The sequence below is a fragment of the Larimichthys crocea genome, chromosome XXII (assembly GCF_000972845.2).
Source record: "Larimichthys crocea isolate SSNF chromosome XXII, L_crocea_2.0, whole genome shotgun sequence".
Classification (NCBI taxonomy): Eukaryota; Metazoa; Chordata; class Actinopteri; family Sciaenidae; genus Larimichthys; species Larimichthys crocea.
This window is the reverse complement of record NC_040032.1, coordinates 5,804,101-5,827,084: the sequence shown is the minus strand read 5'-3', so window position 1 is coordinate 5,827,084 and position 22,984 is coordinate 5,804,101. Positions and strand designations below refer to the sequence as shown.

Sequence of the window (22,984 nt, the reverse complement as noted above, 5' to 3'; positions counted from 1 at the left end):
AATCAAAATATTCACAAGTATGTTTTCATTAGTGTATTATCACCTGTGGGTGGGTCTTGCTTCATGGAGTCCACCATGTTTCCACAGTAGCCAAGAATAGACAAAGCAAACACAGGCTCAATAGATCCTCTCAATTTTTCCGCATGAATTTTGCCCAGCATAGTTTCTCCTACATTCTTAGAGGGTGGCCAAAGATGGCATTTTACGCCTGGCACTACGGATATTTTAATACATGTCCTCTAATCCTTACCCATCCATGAAATTGTATATGTTGCAACTTTTGTGATCAACTGACCTTTCCTCAAGACCCATCACTGTGTCAAAATTTCAATTTGTCTAATGATGTCTTGTCAAATATTGGATGGATTGTCATCAAATCCTCCCACTTAGGATGAATTATAATCACATTGGTCATCTAAGCCCGATTGAACTCTTGTAAATACAAGAAACCATTTCTTTGTGTTATCTACCTACAGTCTCCTACTCAGGAGTCCCCGGAGATGAGACTTGACTGGTCAAGTTGAGCGAATTTGCATCTTTCCGTTGAAATTGTTTTGTTGTTGTATTCTTTATTGTATCTATACAGAATTGTAAAAAAAAAAGGACAAATCAAACATGACGATTGGGGTTGATTTAAAGGGCAGGGGACTATTTTCACAAGGTGCCCAGTGTTAATGACACCCCTGGTCAAAGAGTTTGATGTAGCCAACAGTAAATACACTATTTATAATATGACTGCAGGAAAGCTTAAATATGAGAGTTGGCATCGATCTGCCCGGGAAAAAGTCGAGCATTTTCAGTTCAAACCACGTGTTTTCTTGCACATAGTAAATGTGCAAAGGGTTAAAGATCATCTCGGCAGCAGATTCAGATTCAGCAGGTTTGCTCGCTGCTCTCCAGCAGTTGCATCGCTCCGCGGGCAGCGCTGGCTCGCTCCGATATTTCAACTCGCTGTGGATTGTGGGAGTCGAGGACTCTGCCCAGGCTTGTTACCGGAGAACCGGAGACATTTTCTCGCCGTGCCCTGTTGTGTAAGTAATCCCGCGGGTTTGCACACGGTCGCGTACCGGTCGCTTCTTGTCGGCCGAGCCGGTCTCCGCTCACCGAGCTGCGCCGTTAACGTTTCCATTTCGAGCTTTTTTTCTGGCATGGAGGCCGAGAGCGGAGACCGAGCTGCTGGAGCTGACAGCCAGGGAGGGGAGGGAGGGAAGAGCGGGCAGCTGCCGCCTATCAACCGGGGTTATTTCCACCCGAAAGCTCGCTGACCTGAACGGGAAAAATGCGCTCGGGTCGTCTGACAGCTCATTTCTAGCTGTTCGTTTAGTCACACAGTGTGTGGATAAAACACATTCACCGGTACGAGGCGTCCGACGGGCTGTTGGCATGCGGAAATCGTTGTCAATGTCCAGCTGAAAGAAATAACCCAGTGAGGCGGTTAAACCCACCTACCCACACCTGAGCGGAGCGGAGAAATGCCGCAGATGTTGCATGTGCTATATCTGCTGGTCAATAACGTCTTATATTATATATGTCTGATAGGACGTGTGTGAAATCCTTACATTACAGCAGGTTTAGGAAGCAGCCTGGCCTTTTGGAGGGGGCTAATTGATTCAATAACACTCAGCTAATTGGTGTCTGCATCTTGCACAATAAAAAAAGGACTTCAATCACAATCATTAGATTTTATTTCTATCTAGAGTTTAACACAAAAAAAAAAAAATCAGTCACATGCATATTCATATTTAATAAATGAGCATTCCCAGGATGCTAATAGCATTATATTATTAATAAGCAGCGGTGATGATAATGTCTTCCTACAGCCACTGTGACATTTAGCTGCTCTGTGTCCTGAGGGTGATATAAACACAACACACTGAAAGCCTGATGTGGATCTTGGGGGATTAATATAAATATAAAACATACTAAAGTCTGTTTAAAGTTAATTAAGTTCTTTAAACTTTAAAGCTGATGTGCTTATAGATGCATCCTGGGGATTTGCAGTTATTGAAGGGGTGAACACTGCTAGATGGATGTCTGCAAAGAGGTTGGGTAATGGGCTCCTGTGGAAGGAATGCATAGTAACTATAATGTTTTTTAGTATTATATATAGTCATTAAGTCAGGCTGAATGGTTGGGATGTAAAAACTATTCAGGATCATAGCAGCTGTTGTCTTTTTTTTTTTTTTTAAGAAGTCAAAATGTTTTAAACCTTTTAACAACAAAAGATTTTTGGGATATTAAGATGTATTCGTGTCTTATTCAGCAAAAAAGGGGTTTAAAGTATGTATTAAAAAAATACATGAAAGTGCAATTTTAATGTTTTCTGTTTATTTATTTCACTCTTTTATTTTGATTCATCACTTCCTGTGGGATGTGCCCTAACCTAACACTCAGACCTCATATGGGCAAATTGCAGCTTTTCAGTTTGGAAAAGATTTCCTCTGCTTCAGCCTGCACTTTTTGATTTCCACTAGGTGTACTCACTGCTGTATTTTTGCACATTTAATACATTTTACTCACTCCATTATGGATTCTGGTTGTGTTTCCCTGCAGAGCCTGACACTGGTAACAGTCTTAGCACCATGTCCAGCCGAGGAGGAAAGAAGAAGTTGACCAAGACGTCCCGGTCCACTAAGGCAGGGGTCATCTTCCCTGTGGGACGCATGCTGCGCTACATCAAAAGGGGCCTGCCCAAATATCGCATTGGGGTGGGAGCACCCGTTTACCTGGCTGCTGTCCTTGAGTATCTAACCGGTGAGATTTATATTTGGAGAACAGAGAATGATAAATGTATTAATCTGCTTACGACAGATTGAACCTATTTACCTAAACTTTCAAAAGTAGAAACAGACTCCTGCTGCACAGTATTCACTGACAAACGCTTCTGTTTTGTTTTACCATGTAGCCGAGATCTTGGAGTTGGCAGGTAATGCAGCCAGAGACAACAAGAAGGGTCGCGTCACACCACGACACATCCTGCTGGCCATCGCCAACGATGAGGAGTTGAACCAGGTCAGCTGCTGCACATATATGGACTTTTTTTTTCTTTTTTTTTAGCACATGTTGCATTTATGTAAATGTGATATGTCACATGAAGTATTAAGTTACCTAATCTGTCATCTACTGTTGAGATTTCTCACCTTCCAGGCAGTGTGAGAACCTTGTGAACTCCTTGTCTTTTTAACTTTTATCTTCCTGTGTCAGTTGCTGAAAGGTGTGACTATCGCAGCAGGTGGCGTCCTGCCCAACATCCATCCAGAGCTGCTGGCTAAGAAGAGAGGAGCAAAGGGAAAACTGGAGACACCCGTCTCACCTGCCCCCGAGAAGAAACCCAAGCCGGTGAAGAAATCAGCCGCCAAGAAACTAAGCGGGAAAAAGGCAGGAGGGAAGGCCAAGGTACTGTCTGGTGATTGTGATCAACACTGGATGTGTTTGTTGTCTAATGTGGGAAGTTGAAAGTGGAGAAAGTATTTGTTTGGCTGCATAAAGAGCACCAGAAACATTTAATTGTGCTTGTTTAACTACTTAATGTTGTTGTTTTTGGTACGCTGATCAATTTATTAGTGTGCCATCAAGTTAAAATAGTTAGAAACAATAGATTTAAAGACATACAAATATTGTAAAACAAACATTTGTTTACTATTGAAAACATACCCAGTGGTCTGTGCAGAAACTCTGAACCTTCAAAAGGGTTTTAAGTTTACTTGTAACAGATGTCAGCCATAAGCAAAACCCATGTTGTACTTAAACATGTTAGCACCAGTCATGTCTGAAGCAACCTAGGTGGATTCAGTCCCGTAGTTTGGGTGACAGAGGACAATGCCATTCAAATAACAGAAGCAAGAGCAAATAAAGTGAACTGAAATGATAGAAAAATCAAAATGTAACCACCCTTTTCCAGGCAAACTGTAAATGTAAATGTTGGCATCCCACAGCAAGCATTTCCTCATACTCGTAAACATGGTGAAGTGGAGTAGTGTCCAAAAGGTGGAGGTTACAGGCACGAGGTTAAGGTTTATTTTACTTTGAGACATGTTATTCTGTCTGCATATGTTCAGGGGTTCCTTCACAATAAACTCTTATTGAAGGTTAAATGGTTTACATACTTTGTAGTAGTGTGGAGAAAATACGTAACATAACATGGGAAAAAAAAAGGTTTCACATCTTTAATAGGCAGGGAAAAGTTAATTTAACATCCAGAACCAACAAAAGTCTAACAGCACAGTGCTGAGACAAGATGTTAAATAATAAAACAGCACCACCAGTGATACTGTAACTGACCCTGACCTCTTATGTCCCCATAAAGTGTCACATAGTGTCAACATGTATTCTGTGTCCTCAACAGAAGCAGGGTGAGGTGAGCAAAGCAGCGTCGGCAGACAGCACCACAGAGGGATCTCCTGTTGACAGTTTCACCGTGCTCTCCACCAAGAGCCTCTTCCTGGGTCAGAAGGTCAGTTTTCTGTCTGTAGAAATATACTAACACCAGACAGGTCTCAACTAAATAAATAACAAACAACGGACGAGTCTCTGAATGACAAGTATTGGGATGCACAGATACCTAACTCATGCCAGGAAAAAACAAAGTGAAAAAGAAAATGCATAAAATTGGCTGTCAAAGGACTTTCTTGTTCCAAAATGCCAAAGTTTCGTATTTCATAATTCAAAGGAACAAAGCAATGTTTTAGTCGTGGAGGATCTTATGTCTGTTTTGGACAGAAAACTAGATATCTGATTCTAGTTGAGCAACCAGATTAATCAGATCAGTTCTCAAGAAAGATTTGTATCTTGCTCAGCCACAAGTACCCCTGCAGAGTTAAAACTACAAACTTTTTATCTCCCCTGACATAATTGAACCAGGAAATCAATTAACACAATGTGATAATGTTTCATTCATTAGTTATCTGCTCTGTTAAGCAACAAAGCTGTTTGTGATATTCTGTTCTATAAATGTACAACTCTGATTCCAAAAAAGTTGGGACACTGTATAAAACCAGAATACAATGATTTAAAAAAAAAAATTTAATCTACAGTGGATTGTTGTATTCCTTTAACTTTAACATTTATTTTAAATTTGATGCCTGCAAGATGTTCTAAAAAAGTTAGGAGGGGCAACAAAAGACTAGGAAAGTTGTGGGAAATCTTTACACCTAAAGGGCAAGGCCCAAAACCAACATTGTATGCCCATGACCTTTGATCCATCAGGCAGCACTGCAGTAAAAACCAACATGACTGTATAAAGGATATTACCACATGGGCTTGGAAACACACTTTGGTAAGTGTTTGGTAAACACAGTTTGTTAAGACTGTACTATGCAAAGAGCAAGCCGGATATCAACAACATCTAGAAATGATGTCCACTTCTCTGGGCCTGAGCTCATCTGAGATGGACCGAAAGTAGAAAAGTGTCCTATTGTCTGACATGTCAAATCGTTTTTGGAAATCATGGACTTCAGGTCCTCCAGGTTAAACTTAAATTTTACAAAACGTCCCAACTTTTTGAATCAGGGATGTAAGTTTCCATCACGCTGTACTTTTTAACAGACCTGCTATAATTCACCTGACACATACGGGCGTATATGCTACACAACAGAGCAGTGCATCAAGTGTTACACTGGCAACCATGAATGCCGTGTTTACTGCTTTTGTCTGCTGTATCTCAGATCTGTTAGCTCCCCTCGCTTTGGTCCAGCATTAAAAAAACTTATTTAACCATTTTATTGAACTGAAACATGGAAGTAAATTTGCATGAAACTCTTTTAAGATCATAAAGATCAGAAGCTTTTGAAAAAAAGATTTGAGTCTGAATCATAAAAGCCAGGGCAATGACGTTATGAGTAAAAGAATGAATGACTCAAGAATGATGCAAGAAGTGTCACTGATCCCCTGTCCCTTATTTTTAAATTATAGTGATAATAAATGATAGTAATAGCTGATTTGGCTTCTTTGTGCTTTGAAAAAAAAAAAGTGTGCCCTGTGGAGCAGCATCATTTCAAACACTGTTATCTTTTATTTATTTATTTTTGCCTCGCATTAAATCTCTTGTGGTTACTGTAGGACAACACAGAACAGATGGGATCGGACTGGCTGACTTTGTCTAGAGGAATGTAATTTGTAGTGGTTTTACAATCTTTAGAGTCATGGAAATTATCTATTACACTAAACGCAGAAAAAATTTAATGTTAGGAGACCAAATGTGTGAAATTGACCTTCCTTCCCCAAGAAGGGGAAAGAAGGGAGGGAGAGCGGGAAAAGAGGGTTCCCAAAGAGAAAGAAAAATAAGAAAAAAGAAGGAGAAAGCCTAATCCCGGGAAAGAAAGAAAGATAAAAAGGAAATGCGACCCCTCGCAAAAGAATATATATATGATATTAATATATAATAATATATAGATATATATAATAGTATATATATATATGTATTATATGTAATTAATATAAATATAATAATTGTAGATATATATATTATATATTATATATTATATATATATATATATATAATATAATATATATATTATCTATATTAATATTATATAATTATAATATATATATATATATCTCAACATCACCACACACACACACACACACATACTGCCTTTGTTCACGGCCATTTTAATACACATTCCTAGACGTATTGCATTCATGTAAACTTCTATCTAAACACTCAGTAGCAGCATTATTTGTTCTTTGCACTTCTACTCTTGTCATTAGTAAAATGGTTCAGTGCTCAATTGTGTAGCTGACCACAGATTAGAGCAGCTGTTGAAATCAGTGCATGATAATTAATCAAATGAACACAGTTAACCTCCCGCTGATTAAGATAATGGACCCGTGAATGGAAAAGCTTGTTTGTTTCTGTTTTTATAGACTTAATTATCGTAACTGCATTTTTCCTGCCAAAGTGTTCAGCCTCAGTCACACACTCCAAATCGCTGCTCTGTTGTCATGCTTTCACTCTCACTTCTTCTGTTTTTGGGATGATTTGGGCCTTTTTATTATCAAGTTTAGGTCCTCAGAGGTGAAATGTGTTTGACTGAGTCTTAAACTCTGAGATACTAACAGGATGTGGCCTATGCTTTAATACTTCGTAACCATTTAGAAGAATACCTTGACATTTTGACCTTTTTGTTTGAGAATGCTCCTTCAGTCTTGGCTGGCTTCGCAACTATGCGGTGCAACTAGCCAAAAACCAAATGTGAAAAAAATCACTGTCTAATAACACACTGGAAGGTTGTACAACCTTGCAAACAAATCGGTAGTAGAAAGTAAAAATTCAACAGACATTGTAGGAACAACTGATAGATACACAACCGTTCAATAGTTTGGAATCACCTGTATACTGATGTTTTTCTCTTTCCTACAATAATAACTAGATGAAAACCGATCATTCAAATGATTAAAACTCTGATTTAATCAATGTCCCACAGTGTTACTTGACAGGGAAGAACACTGCTGTAATCTTTTTTTCTTTTAAATACCCTTCGATATTTTTCAGTCCAGAAAAAGCAATTGACCCTGGATCATTATTGAACTACAGTGGTGTAATTGGATCTAAATATTTGAACCTGTTTTTCTTTTAGCCCTCTGCAGTGTACTTATTTGTTAGATTGAATAGGTTTAAACTGTGAGGAAATGGTTTCTATTTAAATCTGCACAGATTTTTGATGCCAAGCTTCCAGTTTCTTTTACCGCTGACTGATGAGTTCTTATTTAACTGTTGCACAGAGGTATTTTTTATCTCTTTGCCCTTCAGTTGCACCATTGAACAGCTTACAAAACAACCCTTTTTTTTTTCAAACCCTTCATGGAGAATAACATCTATTTGTAAAGAGGACTTTCTGCAGCCTGAAATCATGAAAGACTGTTCAGAAATATAGAGCCATCTGACTGTACTGAATCAAGCTTTTGTGGCAATGGTAGTCCCTGAACTACTCTCTACACTTTCTATTTAATCGTAGCTATAAACACAGCTACATTACGTTGTATATACATAGTATAGTTCTTTCACAGACAACATTTTTACAAAGCACGGGTGTGAATAAATTGATGGCTGAATTTAATTTATTTAGCCCTTTGAACCCAGCCTCCTGCCGTTTTACTATAAAAGCTTCACTGTAGTATTTCTGTAATTTGTTGTAGCATTGACTGAAGGAACTATTATTGTATAGCTGTCATGGCTTACTGGGACACTGAAACAGACCTGAACTATTGTTAGCATTATTAATGCTACTCTGTTTTTACTCTTATGACAAGTCAAAAAGAGCTATTGAACAACATTTTTTTTTTATCCCTCTACATACTGTATTCATCCCTGTTGGATGTGGCCATTGGTCTTTCCCAGATGTTGCCCGAATGATCCAGACTGTTTTCATTGACAGGTTAAATAATTTAGCATTTCTCAATCAATGCACCTGCAGGCCTGCTGCCTTCTTTCACTTCTCTCTTTTTACTTGTCACTTGCTTTGGAAACATACGTATTAAAATGGTTATCTGGAGGTCTGATTTAATGCTGACTAGATATTTAGCTTTCAACCTGATACAACAGTTACCAGTGTATATATAACCTTTTGTAGCAGTGTTCTTGTCTGGGTGATCACATTAAGCCTCTGTACATATGACTGGGCACATAGAGCGTCAGTCTACATGTAGACAATAAATTGTATGTGTCACTGCACACAAATACACGTAGCATTCACTTTTCTACAAATCTTCAAAAAGTCAAGGTATCTCTTTAAGCAGTGGTGTGAATCTGGTTTTAATGGCTTTGCTTCCTCCCCTCTTCCTTCTTGCTCTCCCTCCTCCTCTGCATGCTTCCCCCCTCGCTTCTCCTTCTCCTCCTCCTCCTACTCCTCCTCCTCCTCCGCAGCTCAACCTCATCCACAGCGAGGTCAGTAACTTGGCTGGCTTTGACGTGGAGGGGGTCATCAATCCCACCAATGCTGAACTTGAACTTAAAGATGATCTAGGTGAGCTCCCCCCCAGCCCCTGCATCCCCATCCTCTCTGGTCGCAGCGAGGTTTGAGATTTAAAATCCTTGAATGTTCAACAACTCCCCAACTTCTGAAATTAAATTGTCAGTGAATTAAGGATGAGATTTCAGACTGCTGGACTGGTCTGAAGGAGCTTCTTTCACCAGGTGTGTTTATTCACACTGTGGGCAACTTGGCCGATATTATGATAATTTTGGACAGATGTTAGACAGTTGAAGAGATATTTATTAAATCTACAATATGTTTGGCTTAACTACATGTCATTATTTTCAGTTTCTCTGAAAAAGAAATTAGACTTAGCAATATTTATTTTGATTATTGACAAAGATCTGAATTTTGAAAATCGGAATTTATAATACCAGTTTTTTGTTGTGTTTTTAAATTAAAGTGACACTGATTCATAATCAGCAAGTTCTATTCACTTTGAATAACTGCAAATCGTTGCAAGTTCAGAGTTTTGTTTTTTATTTTATTTAAAAAAAAAATCCCAATTGAAAATGCACACTCTGCGTGAACATGAACGGAAATGGATGAAAATCTCTTTAAACCAGCCTTTTGGTGAAAATGAGCTTGAGGTTTATTGCAGCTTTACAACATTTAACAGGGAAATTATATTTTTGTTTATTTTGGTCCTCTAAATATCTTAGTAAGACATGTTTACTGTAAATAAGAGCTCAGTCAAATTACAGATGGATTATGGGGTTTATTACAGATAAAAGATGCAGCCATCCTCCAAGTTTTGCTACTGACTGAATTTTTGCATACGCTTCAATGAAATTATAGCTAATTAAATGAAAAAACATCAGTTGCAAAATAAGGAAGAGTGCTTTATTACTGGCCCTTGACATCAGCCGACTTGACTCATTGTCAGGTGTCAGGAGTTGTTTATGTTGCTCGCAGTGTGAAAACCTGGTGAAGATCTTAAGATCTTGATTCTCTCTGACATCAAGGAATTGACCCCGAAAATGAGTAGAAAGACTTTGCTTTTGTAGATCAATAGAGAAAAGCATACATGAAATATGTAAGGTATGAATTCCTGTAGAGACATTCAAGGATTTTATCAAAGCTCCTCAGAGCAGTCATTGTGCTTGCTCTTTCCATGGTGTAGACGTGTTGAGGTTCATTTCAGGTTGTCCTCCTTTCAGATGGCTGTCAGACCTTTATGCCAAATGCTTAATAATCAGATATTTTAGGACAGTTATTGGAATTAAATAGAGCACCAATTAACACAAGTACAATTGACATGCACCTTCTCTTAGTTCCTCACTGCAGCCTGACTGTGAGGTCGGTGACCTGGAGTGTGATCATAGAAGTCTTTGCTCATTTTAATGAGCCAAGAAATCAGGACAACACAATTAGTCAGACAACAGACTTAAAATAAATACAATTTATTTAATAATTTTAAATTGCACTCAAACAAGAATGTACACTTGTGTGTTGATGAGTGTAAGCTACGATGTCATTTACAGTATTTCTGTGTTTGTTTTTGATGTAAATCTGGCTAACTGTGCGGTCCTGCTTCCTAATTACATAACGTGACGCACCGTGTCACAGTTGCTTCCTTGTTTCCTGTGATGTCCTCAGCCAATAAGGAGCGCTTCTTTGTCTCTTTTCTTCCTGTTTTTCTCTTTCATCTTTAAAAAAACAAAAACAAAAAAAAAACGTTTTTGCCCCATTCTGATGTGCCTGACCACTCACTGTGTTTTTACCACCATGTTGTTTTGCCTGTTGTTGTCGTCTGTAGTTGCAAGTTGTCCAAGCCGACATTTCCATCGTGGAGAGTGACGCTGTCGTTCACCCGACCAGCTCCTCCCTCTATACAGGTGGTGAAGTAGGTAAAGGAACCATTGACACCACGGAGACCGCCTGTCTGCTCTCTCTCTGCATATTCCAGATAGTCTGCACTGCAGTCCTTGGGCAAACACAGCAGCAGCAGCAGCACAGCTTTGGTTCTGCTTTGTTATTTAGCCAATGCTCTACACTAAAAAAACATGTTTTGAACCCACAACCCCCTGCTGTTCTTACTGTAAATGCTTTACTGTAGTATTTCCGTAATTTGGTGAAACATTGACTGAAAGAACTATTATTGTATCATGAGTGAAAATTGACTTGCAGAGGCCTGAAATGTGCAAGTGGGGACTATTTTATGTGTGCAATTAAGTGCTTGTGGGAAACTCCAGTTTCCAAGATTAGAAAATCAGCTGCCAAAGAGTGTTGCAGTCACACGCTATGTTTTCAATAAACCTCACCCAGAAGACAAACTCAATGTGGACATTGTGAAAAGGATCATTTGAATTTGGCAACTCACAGCATTTTAAAAAAAGGGCTGTTAGTTGGCAGCTGACTTTTCTCAGATGTCAGAGATTTCTGCATTTTTCTGCACCAAAAATGAAGAGTTGTCAAAACAGTTTCTGCTTGCAACTAGAGTCTGTCTCTCAAAGCAGGATTAATGAAGTTATCTGGGTAACCTCAAGCAGCTACATCATGGACTGAATCAGAAAGAACAGACAATAGCACTGCTTGGGAAAAACCCCTCATTCATTTGGCTACGTAGGCTCAGCAGGGATGTGGATGAAGTTTTAACCTGCCGTGACATTTAAGGCAAAACTATTTCTGCTGTTTACTTGTGATCAACAAAAGATAAAATTATTGCTGCTCTGAGAATGTTCCAGAGATGTAAAATCCTGCAACTGGGCAGTGTTTTTGTGTTTTGCTACTATTTTAAACCGGTCTTCCAGGATCGTCTTGTTTAAACACTGATACCTGAAACAACACAACGTCAACGCAGCCTAGTCGGAACACTCAGTACTTTAGTAATCCTGCTTTGTGTGACAGACCTGTGCACTAGTTAGCCTTCTCTATCTGACCAAACACATCAAAGTGACTACAGTAAGTGTTAACCGTCTCAAGCAACCTTCAAGTCTTTGCAAGTTATTTTTTTTTTACACCATACATCTCACCTGCAAAATGTACAAAAGCAGGGATCTAGTCCTTTTGACACGTGTTGCTGTTGCGCTCTCACCACCGATGATACACAAGGGCCTCACCTTTACAGCCCTCAACAGTCATCAAATATCCAAGTGGTAACAGAAATGTGATCTACACAGAGCAGTTGAGTGCATCATGTAATGCGTACATGACTTTTAGTGTAATCTTGATATGCTGCTGCTTGTTGTTGCTTTGTTCCACTTGGCTGAAATGTGGGCAATCTGGGACTCACTTCATGTCCTGTGACCTCCGTCCCCTCAACTGCGCTGTCAGTTCAGCTGGTTAGAAGGTGAAGTTTTTCAAGAGACATTCATTTCCTGAAGCCTCAAATTAAAACTCAGTATTTACAACTTGTCGTTTGAATTAATGAGTGAATGAATGTTTAACTATTTAACCATTAATGACTTCACACAGGCTGCTGAACGACAAAGATTATTTTTTTATCTGCTTGCTCGTATTGGCTGTTAAATAATGTGAAGAGCTTTCTTCCGCTAAGTTTTCTCTAAGAGGGGGTCATTAACTTTATTGTATTTTTCTCTCCTGCCAGCTTTTTTAACAAAATTGCAGCAAGGACATTAATATCTCTGGCTTGGGTAGAGAGAGGTTGAATCTCCTCTCTGGTTTCCTTTGTGGCTTCTCTCTTTAGCTCTGAGAAAATCTGAGATAGTGGGGTCGATGTGGAATGACTTCCTTGAGCCATGAAAATAAGTAGGAAACAAACAAGTCGGATTTGCTTTAACCTCAAGATGTTTGTTTCTCCTCTTGACAGTTGATCTTCCTGGACTGTTACTCGAAATGTGTGTCCAAACATGGCAGAGCTTTTACACTTTCATCTATAACATGCTAGCTGTTTTTCACTCTGTAATTTGTGAGTGAAAGGAAATGCCCTCAGTGCACTGCAAAAAAAGCCAGTATGTGAGGACAGAGGGAAGTAATTAGGGACCGGGGCTTTAACATATTAGTTTAAGTGACTCAGAATGAGTCATTTGGAAAATAGCAGCTCTGAATCTTTGTACTTCATGTGTGAGACTAAGGAAAAGTCTCACAAATAAAGTAACAGAGACTCAGTGCGCTGCATGAGAGCTCAGAGGTCCAGAGAGAAGCCAGGTGAAATGATTGACAGCATCGTTGCCTGCTTGCCTGCCTTCCTTCCTGTCTCCATGTCTACCTGCTCGCCTGTCTGTCTGCATGACATCACCTCTCCTTTTTCCTGCTGTCTTGCCTGTCTACTAGCACTATGTGAGGATGTAATCACTCCAGTTTTTTTTCTTCTTATTTACAGGCTCTGCTTTGGAAAAGAAGGGAGGGAAGGAGTTCACTGAAGCGCTGCAGGAGCTGAAGAAGAAAAACGGCCCTCTGGAGGTGGCTGGTGGTAAGTGCACTGAGCAGAAAATGTCAGGATTTGCCTACAAGTGCTCATGTTGTGGACTCTTATAGCCAAGTATAGGTTTCCGACACTTTCATTATTTAACAGTCCTTAATCAAGTCAGGCTCTGCTGTCGCGACTTTAAATTAGATGTTTTTTTTTCAAACACAACCTCTATTTTGTATGCACTCAGCAAATGTTGTCGTCATGCAGTTACAGCTGCAGTCAATGCAGAATTAGTCCTAAATCTTGACAAGTATTAAAAATTAATCTCTCAGTAACAGTATGTGTTGTGCTCTGTATTTAAATGAAAGGGTGTGGTCATTTTTGGACGTATTGATAGGTCAAACTACTGCAGTCAGTTACAGCTAGCTGGCTAAATTTTAAGATCTATACTAATTGTGAATTTATTTTATATAATTAACATCTACATCAGGAAGATTTTTTTTTTTTAACTGGTGAAAAAAGGCAAAATACAGGTTATTTAAAGCAATGTTGTGTAGAAATTGCAATTTAGTGCCCCCGGTTTCAGAAAGCTTTTGAAAGTGTTCAGAAAGTTACGTACACATGCATTTGTTATGATTACATTACTTATGATCAAAAACTAGCAAGTTGACGACTTACAGTCAAACATCAAGCAGGTACATCAACACAAGACATAGCAGCAAGGTAATATTATAATAATTAATACTAATATAATCTGTATAATAATGGGCTATTAGCCCAACAGCAACAAGCTCAGCCCGGCATCTGTCTTTCAGCCTTTTATTTCACAAAGCTCTCACCAACAACTTCATTCTTTTGGTCATTCTGTCTTTTTCACTTTTTAGCTTCTTTCATCAGCTTCCCCTTCATCCTATTTGCTCCTATCATTTTTTCCATAGAGACTGCTGAGCCCATTTACATTTTCCACTTGCCCAGCTCTGGTTCTGGCACGACACTGGCTCTGCTCCCTGTCTGTATTCGCCCATGCCCCAGCCCTGTTTTAGATACCCGGTGTCCAAGACATGGCAGCAAGCTAATATTATAATAATATATAATATAATAATCAATACTAATATAATCTATATAAAAAGGGCTATTAGCCCAACAGCAACAAGCTCGTTTTGGACACCTCTACCCTGTAAAACACAGAGAGTTAAGACAGGGCAGCCGGTTTCACCAAAATCAGTAAAATAGTTGGTATACTTACTGTACTTCTCATGGGTGATCGTACCCAGAGCACAACGTTCCATTGTAGAAACAGGCATACAGGCGCATCCTGCATATTAATAGCTAAAATTTGTGGTGATGGATGATTTGAAAATAGCGAGGGAAGATGTTGCTGCATGAACATGCCTTCATGTGTGTGACACACTGCAAAGCCCAACACTGCAGCCGTGTCTCCTGTCATCATTCTGTTTTACATTTGTGCTCCCTCCTGTTACTGTTTTGTTTTTTTGTCTTATGCCTCAGCACCACTGATGTTTCATGACTTTCTTACAATGTCACCATTGAAGGAGTTAGAAAGTGCATATTGATCTACTCAAGCACCACCCAGCTCCTATGACAGTGATGTCAGCCTGTCCCGTAAATCTCCTCTCACACACACACCAAGCTAAACAGGGCTGGGTCCATTTTGGCGCCTGCTTCCACATTCAGCAAATGATGTCAGGACGCTGCAGCAAGGATTAGGTCTTTTTGGCAGAAACACACAGATTTGACTCATTTATTCTTTTATTAGAGGCCAGAGTTTCTTTTTTATCAGTGAATTTTTTGAGAGAAAAACAGTGATTACTGGGATATTTTTGTCATGAAAATGATCAAAGAGATTTAGTATTGGCACATACTGTAATATCTGTTTTTGGTGTCTTTCGTCTAAATCTACGAGCATCCGTCTTCCAAGTCAGATTGTTCGAGCCCTGACAGACTATTTTATCTCTCAGTCCATTTGTCTCTACTGCTTCTTTCTGTTCCTTTCTTATTCTTTCTCCATCTGTCTCTCTCTCATTATTCATCACTCGCACTCACTTTTTCAAACACTCCCCACCTTCACCACTGCTCTCTCTCACATTCAGCCAAGTTAGCTCAGCATCATAATCCCGGTCTATGTGCAGAGCTCATAAATAGATTACCAGGTGACTGAACACGGAGCCAGCAGAGCCTGTCAGGGATTCTGGGGATCTGGATTTGCCAAACGGTCATCCTGACCAGACCTGGTTCAGAGCAGCCCTCAAACAAGTTCTTTAGACTGTTAAAGCACTTGTAAAAAGTATTTGCTCATCTGGATTTTGAGAGCAGACTTCCCACTTTCAATGACAGGCAGATACCAGATTTAGTTATTTAGTTATTTAAACAGAGGTTGAGGTTAATATTCCAAAAACAAGTAGAACTTAAGCTTAGATGTTATTTTGTAATGTATGGTTAATTTTAAGTGATCTGCTCCATAGATGATAAGTGAACACAACAATGGGAGCTAAAGAAGTTAAAGTATTCTTAATTTTGATTATTATTTTGCATTTGGGAAAATGAAACCTTCCATAGTGATCCAAACCATGCAATCAATATGTCAATTTTAAGAAACATGAATGATAACTTCTGTGATGATAAGTCAATTAATCCAATTGAGACATTTTTTTAAAGCGAAAGTACCAAACATTTCTCAGTTCTGTCATTTGAGTATTTACATTGACACTTCAGTTTTTGGTATTTTATAGACCAAACGATTAGCTGATTAACTGCCTCCCATTAGGAAGTGCATGGTTATTTAACGATGACAGATCTTACACAGCTAATACATGATAATGACTTCCTTCATTTCGGGCTCTCTGCTCCTTTTAAAAGGACAGGACTGTCTGGTTTGGAAGTGCTACAAAACTCCTGTGCCAAAGTTTACCAAAGTTGGGCTTGACATGAAAGCTCACATTTACTTTCCCTCAACATGAACGAACCCACTGTACGCAGTGTGAAATGTTGCTGTGAAAAACGCAGGTGTGAATTCCTGGTCTGTTAACCAGCCTGCCAAGTTTATGTATGTGTTGCTTTGCAAGCAAAATTATGCGAAATTAAGGACTTTGGCCTTGGTGTGTGTATTACTTTCCAGATGATAGAGGACTGCAGTATTGTGATAAACATACAGTGAAGCGATCGAGGTGGGCTTTAGGTCAAGTAAACAGAACTTTGCAGTAATGGACCAGAACATGTTTTTCTTCAGAAATGTTCTTTTTGCAAGATGGATTGTTGCGAGATCTTTTGAGACCAACTGCCTCACAAGATTAACATACACCATGCTATTGCCAGAAATACACTGTACATTAATACACAATACCCTAGTAGAACTACACTGATAAAGTGACTGGGCAGGTATATTGGGCTGGTCCACTAGAAAGCATTGACAAGCATATTTTCCCTGTGAAAATGTCCCGCTTAGTACATATGGATCAAACAAAAGAGGTCGCCATTAGCTGCTATAGCTAAATGGCTGAGTTGACAGTAAAAAACACCACCCACAGAAGCTCAAACTACATCAACAGAAATGTTGTCGACATAGTTTGATTGACAGGTCATCTCCAGATGTGCAGTGCATTAACACCACCACACACTGTTCCTCCTTTCCAAACTATGAAACAAGTCGAACTTTGTGGGCAGTCGTGAAACCTGTAATCATCATCATCCACACACTTTACCTCACAATCAGATCACACATGCAGTGTGAACGGCTCTCACTCTGCTGTGTGAAGTCTGTCCATCCTCTCTGTGTGCCATCTGGAAATCAGCTCGTCCTCAACTTTGACTCCGGTCCAGTCACACGTTTGCTGTGGGCTAATAAAATCTGATTGGAGGCTTTCTCACTTCAGAGTCAGGAGCTTTGGCTGAGTTGCACTGTCTACAGCTGCTGGTGTGACTCCTCTGTTCTCTTGTCTTCTCTTCCATGTTCTTCCCCTTTTCTTTTCTCCTCTTGGGCTGTCTGGAGAAGTGATTTCTTCAGCCCACCTCACTGTAATACTCCGGCCAAACCATTTTAAGCTCTGGGAGATTTGCTACATAAGTTTTCCACAAGGCAAAGTGTTATTTTAGCATCACAGGCCTCCAAACTCAACTTTTGGGTTTTGACTTCTGACAAAACTGGTTAATGAAGCAGATTTTAACTGCAGACAACTGACTTGATGTGGGGAAATCCAGGTTCACTCAAGTTCACTCACTGACCAAACAATACTAGCACAGATTTTAATTTTTTTTTTTTTACTTTTTAATTTTAATATTAATTCAGTGAGCAAAAATGCCAAAAGTTTGGGCCAAGTCATACAAAATAAGGTAGTCGAAGATGTCACATTGGATTATAGTATGGAATATTGTGAACACCTGAAGTACGTTTCCTTTCTGCTCCCTCTCCTTTTCTTCCTGTCTCACCTTACTATCTTTCATCCTCTCTCCTCTCCATCCCTTAGCTGTGTTGACCGCTGGATTTGGTCTGCCTGCGAAATACGTCATCCACTGTAACAGTCCAGGCTGGGGCTCCGACAAGTGTGAAGAGTTGCTGGACAAGACTGTGAAGAACTGCCTGGCTCTGGCCGACGAGAAGAAGCTCAAGTCCGTGGCTTTCCCCTCCATTGGTAGTGGCAGGTAAGAAAACACAGGAAGAAACAGAACTGACCGACGACACATCACACATTCCTTTTTAAAATTAAGATGTGGTTAATAACAACTTCTTGCAGATCATCATTGTACCATATATTAACTTGAGTGTTTTCACTGGCATTAGTTTAGTCTAAAACTGGAAGTTGTTTGCCAGTAAGGCTGGTAATATGAACACTTTGCAAACCTATTTCTAGACCAAGAAACTCTGCCTGACTGAAAGAAATGTCTTCTCTCATGTCGTCATAACATAATGAGTGGCATTCTTGCATTGTGAGCAGTGTGAACTGTTATACTCGTGTCCCTGCGCGCATGCACATTTTTCTTTTCTCTGTGTAATGCAAAACGTGAGTTTATATGGTTTCTTGGCAACAGTGGTGAACACCTTCACTTTGATCTGGAAGATTTACACAAGCATGTTGCATATTGTGACAACAGTAAGAGCATGGAGCTTACAGAAAAAATTCCCAACCTCTATTGCATCCATGAAATTTTCATTTCACCCCTCAGGATTAATTCTAATAACTTTGGTGAAACATTTCTATCTCTCCAATACTCTGGTTTATGATCAAACACTAAATTTGTGACCAAATGTTACCATGTGACACTAAATTAGGAAGGTGAAGGTGGGGATGTTAGCATTTATTTGTTTGTTCCATCATATTGTGACTCCTCAGATTTAACTTGGGACCCATTCGGTTGAAGTCAGACTTGGAAAAACCACAAGCATGCAAAAATGTTGTGAAGTCATTTTAAATTTTAGTTATCCTCACTTGTCCTAATTCAAACTGCCCATTAAATAAGTGTTTGTAGTTATGCTGACCCTCCAACATTATGAATGCCGCAGTCATGTCCAAGTAAATGAAACGTCTCTCCAGTGTTTGACCACATTTCACTAAGTGTGTGTTCTTTTCTGTCAGGAATGGCTTCCCGAAGCAAACGGCAGCCCAGCTGATCCTTAAGGCCATCTCCAGTTACTTTGTGGCCACTATGTCTTCCACCATCAAGACCGTCTACTTTGTGCTGTTTGACAGCGAGAGCATTGGGATCTACGTGCAGGAAATGGCCAAGCTGGAGACGAGCTAAGAGTTTGGAGTATCCGTCTCCTTGTCCCCTTTTCCCCCCACTCTGTTTTTTCTTGCAAGGAGAAAGTAAGCAAGTTGTTTATTAGTGATTTGTTAAATATGAAGAGAGGAAGAAAAAGAAGAATCTTTCTATAGGCCGGGAACTTGTTTTTGCATTATGTTTGTATTTTTCCTATATTGTTTTTAATTTTCTTATTTACTTGTTCACCTCTGGCATTTAAATGTAAAAGTGCACTGTTCATTCTGCAGTCTTTTAATACAAACAGTGGCACACAAAACCGATTCAGCAAGTAAAAAGACTCACTGTAAGATTTAATTTTCATGGTATATACGGTAAAAGATTGTGAGAGATAGCTACACCTCAATTACCAGGCTTCCAGAGAAGTCCGATGAATACGGGTTAATGCATGTGATGGCAGTAAAGGTAGTAAAAACAGCTATTCTCTTTTGATCTATCTTTTGATCTCAAAAACACAAGACATTTAATTCAGTGTATTTTTTTTGGTATCAATCGTGTGTTTTGGAACATCTCTGTTGTTATTAGTACTGCTTAATGAAAAGGTAAAGCGTGAAGAAAAGTTCAGTTTGTTCTACTTTGGTCTTCAAGAGACTAATATAACAGAACTATAGGTTTTGTGTTGTGTGTTGCAAATTCCTGTGTTTGCCTTTGTTCACACGGGCAAAAAAAATTTCCTCGTGTGCTGCAGAGACCTTGAATTTCCAAGTTCAAGGAAAAAAAAAAGTATACAGTCATATAAATGCCTGTATACTTATTATATAGTCATCCTGGTACTAACATCATGAGTTTGTACTGTAAACCGAACACCCGTTGGTCTTCATTTACAGTAAAAAATCAATCAGTTAATGACATAAGATGGTAGAACAGGAGATTGGAGGTTTTTGCAGGGCTCAAATGGCGTTATATTGTGTGTTCCTATATGAGTGTTTATATAGATGGAGTATTTGTGAAATGTTATAGTAAAATATTGGACTGTAACATAGATTTTTATTTTATATTTTAATTTTCACATTGATTCTAAAAGGCGCAGGTGGCTCGGAAGCAAAAAAAACAAAACAAAAAGAAACAATTGTAAGAGTTTTTTTTGTGTGTGTGTTTTGTCTTTGTTAAGCCATAAAACAAATGTGCTCATAGAGGATCTCTGCTGTTGCTTTTGGTTTGCTCGTTCATTCAGCTGCCACTAGATGGCTCCCTGTAATCAAGAATTGGATTTTTCATCTCAGCCATTTTCTGTGCAGCAGCAGGCCTCTTCACACAGATACTGGTCGATTTGAGTTGGATTTGAATTGGTGTCGACGGACGTATACGAGGAACCCGACTGCTCTGCTGCATTTGGACTTTTCAAAAGCCTAACTTTCTTATGAAAAACAATGTAAAATGCTTTCTAAAGAATTGCTACAATTGATGATTCTACAAAAGGTCTGTACACACTCCGGTAATAAAACACCTTTAAAAACCTCATTTTTGTGCCTCTTGAAATTTTAAGATAATTTTGTGCTATGTGCCGATCTTAAGGATGCTGCCAGGAACACTGGCCTCATAAAACTAGAAACGAGTGTGAGTGTGAGTGTAAAGTTTAATAATGAGAAAACGCTTCATTGTCCCCCATGGAAAAAAGTGTGTTTTAAATGTAATAATAAATTCATCTCCACTGTATTAAAGTGAGCACAATTCAAAGTGTTGCAGAACAAACAGCAGAAGAATGACACGCTACATTTATTTGATTTGACTGAAAGCCACACTCAAAGCCTTGCGATCCCTAGCTCAACCTCCAGCTCTACAAGCGTGTGTGTTTCTGTACTGTACTTATAACGACCAAATGGTCTCACAATGAGAAAAGAGGACATTCTGATGAGCTACCATAATAATCTGAATAATGTTAAAATGAGCATAGAGCAGAGAAGCTTAAATGAGCTTACACTGTTGTTTGGGATGAGTATACTTTTGTTGCACAACTTTAACTTCCCAAATGATGATAATGATATTAACCATATTCTGGTCTGTAATCTGTTTTGCATACAACCTTGCTACAGCTGATCCTCATTATGCAAACATGCAAGAGTAAGAGGTCAGATAACAATGAAACAATGAGACCAATTTCTGTACTAAAAAAATTTAAGCATAAGTTCATTCACAATGTTCAACTTGTTTTCTTCAGATGTGAAATAACATAAACAACATGACACATTTGAAATAACACTTTGGAACATTGGAAGTCAGGTGTACTATCAAGTACTCTGCATGCCTTGGTGCTCAAGTTAAACATGAATATTAAACATTACTGTACCCGGGTTCAGATTCAATTTCCTCTTTCAAAAAATACAAAAGAAATTATCGTGTTTCCTGTGTTCCTGTGTGTTCGTGATGTGTAGAAGAAGAGACAAAAAAACAGGATTGCGGTAAAATGTTTTTTCTGTTATTTTTCTGACAATGTGAGCTTATGTGGTCATGCAAATAATGACAGTTGTTCTTGTACAAACTGTAGCAGACGTGACTTACATCCTTCTCCTATTAAAGGTCCAGTGTGTATAATTTTGTGGTATCTGGTTGTGAGGCCCTCCCCTTCCAAGCATGTATGAAAAACTGAGGGTGAAACTCTGAAAAACTAGAAAACTTGAAAAGTTCTTGGTAGAGCTAGTGTTTGGTTTGTCCATTTTGGGCTACTATAGAAACATGGCAGTCCCACATGGCTGTAGAAGAGAACCCATTCCCTCTGTGGGTATAAAAGGTTCATTCTAATGTAATAACAATTCTTCTTTCCAGTTGATTATAAATGGATAAAAACCTTAAATACAACAACTGATTTTTTGGCCACTTGGAGGCAGCATAAACAACCTGGAGACACAACACTGGCATATTAGCACTTTTAGCAAAGAGTGTTGCCTACTGGCACATCCTTCAGACACTAAACAGCATTAGCTTTTCTTCAGAGTCATGTTTCTGGTGACCTCGTGACTGTCCTTTTAGCTCTGTTTTTGGTTTCCACCAACTCCTGAGGGAAACATCTGGCACGTCAACTGCTAAATGCTTATTTATGTTTACCAGCTAGCTGCTAACATCATCTGTCATTTGGTAGTGGGTAGGTTGCATAAAAGACGTTTATCAGAGCTTCATAGGAGTGTTTCATCTTATCTATGGCTGAAAATTGTGTTGATGATGTGGGCTGAAAACCCAAAACAACAATCTAAAGAATGCTAAGCTTTGCACAGCTAAGGGGAACTGTAGATTCAAGTGATGGATCTCTCTGGGTTTGCTACTACAAGTGATCCGTTATATCCAATACATAAGAAGCCAGGTGAGGGTGTCAGAACAGAACAGCCGGATAGTTTGTAGATAGTAGTAAAGTTATTTTTGGGAGGCATTCACAAAGATGAGAGGACTTGTTGAGGAGAATTGCTGAGCTTTTGCCATTTTGTAATACCTCACAATACCTCACAGTTTTTTAGACCATATACTTTTGAGTCATTTCCCAATCATAAATAAAAATACACGTTCATGAGATAAGCTAACATTAGACATCTGAAAATATCAATACCTGAGATGTTGTTGCCTAATTTCAGTCACTGTATTAAAGCTCTTAATCAATGTAGTAATTGAGTAATAGCATGTTCCACACCTGTGTTTCAAATTTTGGTGTTGGCGTGTCCCTTTTGTTTGTTTAAATTATATCACGGAGTGGTCCTTTGGTTAATTGGACATTGGTCTTGTATTTTTCTGGGTGATGAACATTAAATTTATCATTCATTCAAGCTGTTCTGGAGATCTGTCAGACCATCAAAGGACAAATCAATAATGAATCCAGATGATCTAAAACTTAAGTGCACCTGAGATGTATATCCAGTAAGTCGAACTAATGATCAAAACTACAAAAAACGTGCACTATGCTGGAGTTATGCTTTACAGAATAAATGCAGGTTTTAAGGTA

The 22,984-nt window shown here is 39.0% G+C and overlaps 1 protein-coding gene across 5 annotated transcripts; it reads left to right on the top strand.

Annotated features, from left to right (window-relative positions):
- The first annotated feature begins 610 nt into the window (after positions 1-610).
- On the top strand, positions 611-20,520 carry macroh2a1 (macroH2A.1 histone). 5 transcript variants are annotated; one of them, XM_010737540.3, is made up of 9 exons: positions 613-1,031; positions 2,554-2,754; positions 2,906-3,012; positions 3,205-3,396; positions 4,346-4,453; positions 10,732-10,822; positions 13,258-13,347; positions 17,769-17,943; positions 18,876-20,520. In XM_010737540.3, the coding sequence occupies exons 2-9, from the start codon at positions 2,583-2,585 to the stop codon at positions 19,039-19,041; spliced, it is 1,101 nt and encodes a 366-aa protein (XP_010735842.1). In that variant the 5' UTR covers positions 613-1,031; positions 2,554-2,582; the 3' UTR covers positions 19,042-20,520. The 5 variants fall into 5 exon arrangements, 4 of the variants coding, with proteins under 4 accessions (XP_019120130.1, XP_019120131.1, XP_010735842.1 ...); XM_010737531.3 differs by lacking the exon at positions 10,732-10,822 and adding an exon at positions 8,864-8,963 and having other exon boundaries at positions 614-1,031; XR_002042322.2 differs by lacking the exons at positions 17,769-17,943; positions 18,876-20,520 and adding an exon at positions 8,864-8,963 and having other exon boundaries at positions 611-1,031.
- The last annotated feature ends 2,464 nt before the right edge of the window (positions 20,521-22,984 follow it).

Coding starts and splice junctions, on each gene's coding strand:
- macroh2a1 (XM_010737531.3), top strand. CDS start 2,583: ATGTCCAGCCGAGGAGGAAAGAAGAAGTTGACCAAGACGTCCCGGTCC. Junction 13,348..17,768: donor CCCTCTGGAGGTGGCTGGTG/GTAAGTGCACTG, acceptor TCCATCCCTTAG/CTGTGTTGACCGCTGGATTT. Junction 17,944..18,875: donor CCCTCCATTGGTAGTGGCAG/GTAAGAAAACAC, acceptor CTTTTCTGTCAG/GAATGGCTTCCCGAAGCAAA.